Source organism: Trachymyrmex cornetzi, unplaced genomic scaffold (assembly GCF_001594075.2).
Source record: "Trachymyrmex cornetzi isolate Tcor2-1 unplaced genomic scaffold, Tcor1.1 scaffold238, whole genome shotgun sequence".
Taxonomy (NCBI): domain Eukaryota; kingdom Metazoa; phylum Arthropoda; class Insecta; order Hymenoptera; family Formicidae; genus Trachymyrmex; species Trachymyrmex cornetzi.
In genome coordinates, this window is record NW_017297040.1 from 124,885 (window position 1) to 134,707 (window position 9,823).

The 9,823-nt window shown below is 33.0% G+C and overlaps 2 protein-coding genes across 2 annotated transcripts in view; one reads left to right on the plus strand and one right to left on the minus strand.

The window, feature by feature from the left end:
• The window catches only part of LOC108761070 (uncharacterized), a 14,406-nt gene extending 14,003 nt beyond the window's left edge, over positions 1 to 403 (plus strand). The window contains exon 3 of the mRNA XM_018507404.1: positions 204 to 403. Within this exon, the coding sequence (XP_018362906.1) occupies positions 204 to 403 (200 nt within the window). The remainder of the gene's footprint in view (positions 1 to 203) is intronic.
• Positions 404 to 2,678: 2,275 nt separating this feature from the next.
• LOC108761071 (ribonuclease P protein subunit p40-like) lies at positions 2,679 to 3,389 on the minus strand. The gene is given in 2 exon segments (XM_018507407.1): positions 2,679 to 3,086; positions 3,173 to 3,389. Coding segments are annotated over 2 exon segments (525 nt in total). The 5' UTR covers positions 3,355 to 3,389; the 3' UTR covers positions 2,679 to 2,743.
• Positions 3,390 to 9,823: the final 6,434 nt, after the last annotated feature.

The following is a 9,823-nucleotide window of genomic DNA, read 5'->3' on the forward strand; positions in this document are numbered from 1 at the left end:
GGTATGGAAGCAAAATGGATTCGTGCCTGATGGTACTTATTACAATCTCAATAGTTCCATTGCAACTTTACCACGTGTGTATGGACTTCCAAAGATTCATAAACCGGGTCATCCACTGAGAGTCATAGTCTCATCAATTGGCAGTCCTTTACATAACTTAGCCTCATATCTCCATAGCATAATTAAAAAAAGTCTATCTTCAGTTGACAGCGGTGTAAAGAACAGTTTTACATTGATTAAAAATATTGAAGGAATGAGAGTTCCTGATGAAGCATCTTTAGTTTCATTAGACGTAGTATCATTGTTTACTAATATACCAGTTGATTTGGTCTTGGATGGAATCTCTAAGAGGTGGCATCTTATAGAATGCAATACTGAAATTCCTAAAGTGGAATTTTTTTAAGCATTAACATTAGTTTTGAATTCTTCGTTTTTTACTTTCAATGATAAATTCTACAGACAGATATTTGGTGTTCCTATGGGCTCCCCTCTCTCACCCATATCGGCGGATATAGTAATGCAGGATCTTGAGAGTAACTCTTTAAAGAAACTTATGATCACTCCTTTGTTATACTTGAGATACGTGGATGACATACTTTTAATAATTGATGAGAACCATATAGTTGAGATATTTAATGTTTTTAACTCTTATCATCCAAGACTTAAGTTTACAATTGAAAATGGTGGCAATTCATTGAATTTTTTGGATGTTTGTTTGATCAAAAAAGAAAACACGATAATTTCTGATTGGTACCACAAACCAACATTCTCGGGTAGATTTCTGAATTACTATTCATGGCATCCTTTGTGTCAAAAAATAGGTACTATTATTGGCATGACAGATAGAGTATTACTGTTATCTCATCCACTTTTTCATCAAAAAAATTTTGACTCAATTATAAAAATTTTAATGAATAACGGATATCCACTTGACCTTATAATAACGACCATTAAAAAAAGACTTTACAAAAAATTTGACGTATTTAATAAAATGACATTAGTTTCTGATAAACAATTAACAGATGAAATTAAGGAAACTGAAAAAAGAAATAATGAAGAAAGGGATGATAATAACAAAATAGTGCAATTTTTTACTTTACCGTTTATTCCTAAAATCTCTGAAAGAATTAAAAAATTTTTCAAAGACTCTCAATTAATAAGGTTTGCATACATAGGCATTAATAAACTGAATAAAATAATTAAAGTTCAAAAGGATCGTTTACCATACCTGTCTCAATCAGACGTAGTTTACAGAATAAATTGTAAGGATTGTGATTCATCTTATGTAGGACAGACAAGTAGATTCCTATCAACACGCTTAAAAGAACACAAAAATCATATTAATAGAAATACTACCCAGGATTCCGTAATTACACAACATCGAATTGATTCGTCTCATGAATTTGATTGGGAGTCCATACATATATTGGACAAAGAGAAAATATTAAAAAAGAGGTTAATATCTGAAATGATACATATAAAGAAACAAAAACATGGATTGAATCTACAAATTGATACTCAATCTCTTGATCCATTATATATTGATTTATTTGCTGACCCATAGTGCTTCCATATTTGATAAATTTCGTTCATGTATATAATCCTAAATTTAGTTATTGGCAATTCACATTGTCAGCGGATTACAGCGCCACGTTTTTAGTTCCTTTCTCAATTTTGTTTATTCCGTGGTTAACTCTGTACGTTTGAAATTGTACTTTCAGTTTGTGATTCATGTAAGCTTTAATTTTTATTATCCTTATTATGGTTCTTATCGTAATAAACTAACTAATTACTACATATAATTTTTTTATAATTAGTAAACCGATCAATTTAATGGATCAGTCATATCTTTCACTCATGTGAGGGTCCTCTTTTTATAATTAATTAGTTATATTTCTTCCAAATAAACCTCATAATTTTGATACATGATTTCAATTAATTATTTTAGTAAATTTGACACTTTAATGAGTATGATACTGACTGCGGGATTTACAACTCCACCACATTATATGGCGCTACACGTTCTTAGGTTATTCTTTGTTATACTTTGTATAATACATTGCGTTTCCTATTTATAATATGAATCTTATTTATAATACTGAGGAGGACCTTGATCATAGGTCGAAACGTTTAAATTTAGTTTAAATTTAGTTTATTTATAATAAATTATTATCATTGCACACTGACATCTTGTGTCGGCTCATATTGGCTTTTGAAACATTTTCCCATTGATTTATTCTATTGAGCCTTATAATTTCTATTTTTAAAATTAATTTTAATAAATATTTAGTTCAATACTGCCAACTAAACATTTACTTACAGTAAATAAATATTTGTTCAGTAAAAAAAAGATTGTTAAATTAAATTAACATTTCTTACCAAATAAATATATCTTTATATTTAATAAATATTTAGTTGGCAGTATTCAACTAAATATTTATTAAAATTGACTATATTTTTTTTCAGTGCGGCAAATTGTGCAATTTTTTGGAGACGTAATACGCTCTTATTTTAGAAAAGATAGTGAGCGAAAGTAAGAATGAATTTAAAATTTATCGAAAGCTTCTTAAAGTATAAACTGTACCCTTTGAGAACAAAAAAAAACTAGAACCATTATTCATATATGATCATTTTTCACGTTATGGTTACTTGAAATTATGCAAAATTGTGGTATAAATGTGTATGTTGCGATAATTTTGTTGATGAGTATAATATAAAACAGGTATTTATTAACAAGAAAAAGTTAATGATGTACTTTTATCTTACTATTTGAACTTCAATTTCTTCGTATAACGACTTTATCTTTCGGTTGAAATACAATAGTGTAACTATTGTCTCCATCAGTCAAGAACGTATGCTCTTTCAAATCAAAGCTAATAGCACTATCTGCAAATCCTTGTATGTCTAAACTAATCCATGGTAAAGTATCTCGTGATAATATATATTGTTTTAGAGCATTATATACTTCTTGGATCTTTTGTCGTGTGAAGAATCCAGTCCACTGTAAATGCTGCACCTGTTTAACATATATCGAAGGAGAAGGACGCTGATATATACTTGCATAATTATCTTCACCCTTAGTAGATCTAAAAATGTTACAGCTGTCATTGTCACATTCCTGCGGCATTACCAATCATCGTGAAAAACCATTTTAAAATACAAATGAGCGTACAGATCACCATCAATGCTGAAGACTCCCAGCCATTCAAAAAAATCGATATTAGTGTTATTACATGTGTCCTCATAAGTAGGTATCGTTAATGAATATTTGGTTTTTTGAGAAAATTTCTGGCAACAAAGACAAACACTATAATTGCGTGCGTAAAACCATGCTGCTATAGATGACGGGCACATACTGATCTCTGAAATATTGAAATAATTATGTAAGAAAGGAAATGTATATACATATTAGGGTGGCCGTTATTTTAACAATTAAAGGGATGGGCGGAATAAAGGCATAATTCTACTTAGGCCCTTTTTTCGGCAATTAGCTTTTTCATATATTATTGATTGTAATAGAAAAGTATTGTAACATGTAACTTCTTAAAGACATTACATAAATTTTATTTAATATTGTACCCATTTGTGTATAATTAAAAAGTAGTAAGTTATTTTAATTTTTATTAATATCAAGATTTTGTAATTAGGAATTTATTCCGCCCATCCCCTCAATTTTTGAAATTTAATTGGAATACCCTCTAAGGTAATTCAATACCTCAAAAAAAAAAATAACACCAGAATTTTTTCAGATTTGTTGAATAATACGCAATTAATTAAAATGTCAAGGCTTTTATTATAAACGAGCAATAATAGTTAATTAATAAAATTCAAATTTTAATTACATACGTATAACATTAAAAAACCTCAAACGTTTCAACTTACAAAGTTTTCATCAGTGATTATAAAAAAAACATATTTATACCCCTTACAATGTCAACGAACGTACTTATTAGGTTAAATTTAATTCCTGCCGTTTATCGTCTCCAAAATTGATTTGTTTCGAAGGGAAGATGAATGAATACCTTAATCAAAGTAATTTCCTCCATTTTCTACTTTATTACTAATTAATAATACTTTATTAATAATACTTTGATTAAGATATTCCCCTTCAAAACAAATCAATTTTGGAGACGAAAAACGGCAGGAATTAAGTTTAACACCTAATATAATATATAATAAAAATTATCGCTCTAAGCTAATCTTATATATTTCTGCGTTAAGATGTTACGGATCAATACAGGTATCCGGTCTGAAGATTGAAAGTCCATAATTGTAAAATTGTGTGTAACCAGTTCATCAGTTGTCATCGAGAATCAGCTCAGTCAACAATTTCATATAAAAAGACAATCCGGTCGAAGATTTCATCAAAAGTGTCCTAATACATTCTGTACCATTGAAAGTCAATATATAATTTAAAAATTACTAAAATGATACAATAATGATGAAAAGTTATTATTCCACTTACGATAATTTATATAGAACAGTTATTTGAATTGAAATCAGGAATTGTGTCATTAGTATAATAAAGCGCTATTGATTGTCAGATGTTTTCGAATGGACTGATATTACAGATAGGTCACAGAATATATGTCGATGAGTCACGAAATAAACAAGTTTATTCGAAAATATTATAAACTATGTTCGTGTATATCGTCAAGTATGTTAAAATAAGATTTATCCAATAGCTCAGTGTCTTTCATTAAATTTATACCATTTTTTTACCCCTTTATGTGAATAATACTAACCCGTGCCACGTACCGGGATAAGCAGTATAGGCAGAAAAGCACCTTTAGAGACAAAATTCGGCCGATGCTCTAATTCTTAACTAATTTTAGATTTTTTAAAAATTTTATTCGAAATTGAATGAGCTAAAAGCCCATTCTGCATAAATTTGATTATAGTTGTTACAACTTATTCACTTCTTGGGAATGGAAGAAGAAAAGGGAATTGTTGGAAACAATATCTGCAGTAGTGTAACTTTATAAAATAGGAAAAGTATTTATTCTAATACAAAGGACGATGTGCTTGGTTAATCTAGACAATTCAGTGTGTTAGTTCACTGTTCTAGAGTCCCTCTAGTAAGAGTTAAGTCATGAGGGGCACTGATTCCTGATTTCGAATCCCTTTAAACGCCGCCACTTGTAGATACTTTCGATGTGGTAGTGAATCTGTGAATTGGTGTGAGCAAATGTTTCATGGTGTAGAAGATGTAAACGCGAAATCAGACTATCAACTGTCAACCATGGTGGAATTGTGCTGTTTCCGGCCGGTATCCGACACCCGGCAATGATGTCCTTCCGCTCTTATGTCGTAACTCTTACTAGAGGAACTCTACACTGTCCGTCTGTCGCGCGCCTCCTACTGTCCTAGTGTGTATCCCTAGCGTGAGATATCGGCTGCGTTCAGCAGACTGAGTCTGCTGAACGCACCCATCGTATGTATGTACAGGCGGGACCCGAAAGGATTCGAACACTTTTTTTCTGAGAATGCAGCCTACTCACCGAGCGATTGGTTCTTATTTGTAGATTCATGAATAAGAACCAATCGCTCGGTGAGAAAGCTGCATTCCGAAACCCATCGAAAAAAAGGGGGTGATCCCGATTGACCACGGCTCGATTGGACACCACCAATCACAGCGATCGGTGCTTAGGAGCTTTGTAGTCTCATGTGAGTGGCTCGTGTCCAATTGAGCCGTGTCCAACTGGGTGCCACCCGAAAAAAAGTATTGCAACCTTTTAGTAACTGACCATACATGTCGCGTACATGGTAACAATAGTTCAAATAAAAAATGGCCGCCTTGGTAGAAAAATTTTTATGCCAATTAGTACGCAAAACGCTTTTTTACTTCTATGACTGTGGCGTAAAATCGCGTTGTTAAACATGGAAATAACTACGCCAAGTTATGTGATTTTACGTGAAAGATGTAAAATGACGTATTTGGATCTAGTTAGGCACAGAACGTACGCCAAAGTACGCATAAGTAATGATCATTACTTTCTGAACTACGTGTTTCTATGCTGAACTCCTCTAAACTGGTTTTTATTTTTTCGTAAGTATTCGGAGAAAGTATGCCATTCTACGTCTTTCTACGCAGAATCTCTAAAATCGAATAGTTGGGCATAAAAATAACTATGCCTATCTACGCCAAGCTACGCGGTTGCACGAAAAAATCGTTTTCTAAGGTACGTGTTTTTATGTGAGCATTATGCATCTCCGTCGACAGAGGGCCACAGCGGAGATGCATAAACTCGTAAATAAGAATCACCTGGGAAAATATATAAGGAGCAGCATTTCGCATGCGAAGTGAGTTGGGCTTTAATATTAAAGTACCCATGCTACGATGAAATTCTAATTTCATCATGACAGCAACGTGATGGCATCTTGAATTCATGCCAAATGAATTCAAGACATATTCCATATACATGTTACTTAACGACAAAAACGCACAAATGAAATATCACCCTTACACTGTACTGTTTAAATTTAAACGACAAATTTTTCAAGCTTGTTGATTGGCTATGGGATAGAGAGATCCGAAGACCTCTCTGTTTTGTACACATTTAACGTACGACAAAAACGTACAAATAAAATAGCACCCTGAATGTACAGTTTCGCGTAGGAAATCTCTGGCATAGGAGTAGAATTTTATATCGAACTACTTCCATGTTTCATTCGTGTACTTAGGCATAGTTTTTAGCGTAATTAAGCGTTTCTGGCATAGTTTGCCGCAGTTTGTGTTGTTTGGCGTACAAAAGCATAAATCGGCTTACTTTAGCATAGGAATAGATTTCTACGTCCAACTACTTCTGTGTTCCAAACCGCGTATTTAGGAATAGTTTTTGGCATACTTTAGCATAGAAATTTTTCCGCCAGGACAATCGAATAAAGTGAGCAAAAAAAAAATTAAAATTATACGATAACGAATATTGGATCGGCCATTTTGTTAAATTTGTGCAGAATGAGCTACAGCTCATTCAATTTCGAGCCAATAAAAAAAACTTTAAAATTGGTTAAGAATTAGAATTAGAGCGTCGGCTGAATTTTGTCTAAAAAAGTGATTTTCCGTCTATTACGCTTCGGTGGCACGGGTTAATATTGTTTAAAAAACATCTGAAAAAATTCGAATGTTATTTTTTTGAAATATTGAACCCACTTTAGGGAGTGTTCCGATCATACATATTTCAAAAATTGTTATCATAATGACTGCCTTAATATATATACAGGGTATCCCAACCTTTTGTGCCGATCACTTTTGTGTAGATAGAGCGGACTAAACTGAGTCGAAAAGTCCTCTACCATTTTACAATTTTCGCAATAGTTAACAAGATATTAATTACTAAAAATTGCAAAATACTGATCTTGAATAATTTTTTACTCAAATACTATAAACTTACAGAAAAACTGCAAGAGACAGAAATTATTTATTTTCTTCTCATAAATTTTGAGAATTTTTCCAGAATGTTTAATCAACTTTTTAGTACTGTATTTTCTTAGTTTTACCAACACGAAAAAATATGGTATTAAAAAATTCTGAAAAAATTCTCAGATCTTTATGAAAAATACATAATTTTTGTCTCCTGCAGTTTTCCTGTAAAGTTGATAGTATTTGAGTAAAAAATTATTCAAGACTAATATTTTGCAATTTTTAGTAATTAATATCTTGTTAACTATTGCGAAAATTGCAAAATGGTAGAGAGAGTTTTCGACTCAGTTTAGTCCGCTCTATCTACACAAAAGTGATTGGCAAAAAAGGTCGGGATACCCTGTATATACAGGGTGGGGCAATAACTTTGTCCACCCTGAATATCACCGCTATTTTCAGAGATATGAAAATATTGTCATTACAAAAGTTGTAGGACATCAAGAGAACTGTAACATATGCTAGTCATAATTTTTCTAGGTGGAGGCACTTCGGAAATTTCAAGGTCATCTCCACTTTTTTAAATGGCATGCCATACTTTTTTAACCTTAGTGTAATAGCGGGTATTTAGACGATTTCAACGACCTATAATAAAAAGTCATTCGTCATTAAATAAAAAATAAGACAATGATTCTTACGTCAAAAGTGTTCGAAGTGACGTCCGTTTGCATTAATGCAACACTGCAATCGTTCAATTCCAGAAGCACGTGTACTTCTTAACACTTCCGCACATGCTGCATTAATTCGTTGCTTCATATTTTCCGATGGGGTGGGCACTTCCTGGTATACAATATCCTTGTATTCGCTATGTTACAGTAAAAAATGTAAATATTTACATTTCTTACTATGAATTCTATAAGTCTAGAGGGATTTGTGAAACTTGGAGTTGAAACAAACATTATTCTAAGTTTAGTATCAGTAGATCTTTCAGAAGGTGATCACTTCATGTAGTTTAGCTCGTCTGTGATTTTGGTTACAAGTTAATGTGAAAATGAAGTTTTTATTTGCTGAACAAGTAGATATGCTCCTCATTTATGGAGAAGTTCAGCAAAATTCAATAAGGGCGCAAGTATTGTACATTGAACGGTACCCAGATCGTATGCATCCCTCATATCGTATGTTTCAACGAATTTGTAAAAAATTAAGAGAAACCGGAAGCTTAACTACACAAAAAATTGAACGTCGAAAAAGAGTGTGTCATGAAGACAACGAAGTCAACGTGCTTGCAGTAGTGAATAATAATCCTCAAATTAGTTCAAGACAGAACGTGAGTCAGGTATTAATAAAAGGAGCATACGAATTCTTGCTAAACATAAATACCATCCGTATCGTATTAACCTTCATCAAGATTTACATGGTACGGATTTTGAAAATCGTGTTACCTTTTGTCAGTGGGTGCAGCATCAAATGCACGTTAACAATGATTTTTTTTCATTAATATTATTCACCGATGAAGCAAGCTTTACTAATTATGGTCTTGCAAACTTGCATAATATGCATTACTGGTCGAATGAGAATCCGCACTGGTTAAGAGAAGTTGATTGTCAACGGCAATGGTCGTTAAATGTATGGTGCGACATCATAGGCGACAAATTAATCGGACCGTATTTTATCAATGGAACACTTAATAGCATAAAATATAATAACTTTATACGCAACGATCTCGGAATTTTATTAGAAGATGTACAATTGAATATTCGTCGAGTAATGTGGTATCAACACGATGGATGCCCTGCACATTATGGACGTAGAGTAAGAGCTACACTCAATGAAACCTTCCCAAATCGGTGGATAGGACGCGGTGGGCCGATTTCGTGGCCAGCTCGTTCACCTGACATAACACCACTCGACTTTTTTTTATGGGGAACATTAAAGAACATTGTATATCAGGAAGTGCCAACCACACCGGAAAATATGAAGCAACGAATTAATGCAGCATGTGCGACAATCAGTCCGGAAGTGTTAAGAAGTGTACGTGCTTCTGGAATTGAACGATTGCAGTGTTGCATTAATGCAAACGGACTTCACTTCGAACACTTTTGACGTAAGAATCATTGTCTTATTTTTTATTTAATGACGAATGACCTTTTATTATAGATCGTTGAAATCATCTAAATACCCGCTATTACACTAAGGTTAAAAAAATATGGCATGCCATTTAAAAAAATGGAGATGACCTTGAAATTTCCGAAGTGCCTCCACCTAGAAAAATTATGACTAGCATATGTTACAATTCTCTTGATGTCCTACAACTTTTGTAATGACAATATTTTCATATCTCTGAAAATAACGGTGATATTCAGGGTGGACAAAGTTATTGCCCCACCCTGTATACACACACACACACACGCACGCACGCACGCACGCACGCACGCACGCACGCACGCACGCACGCACACATAT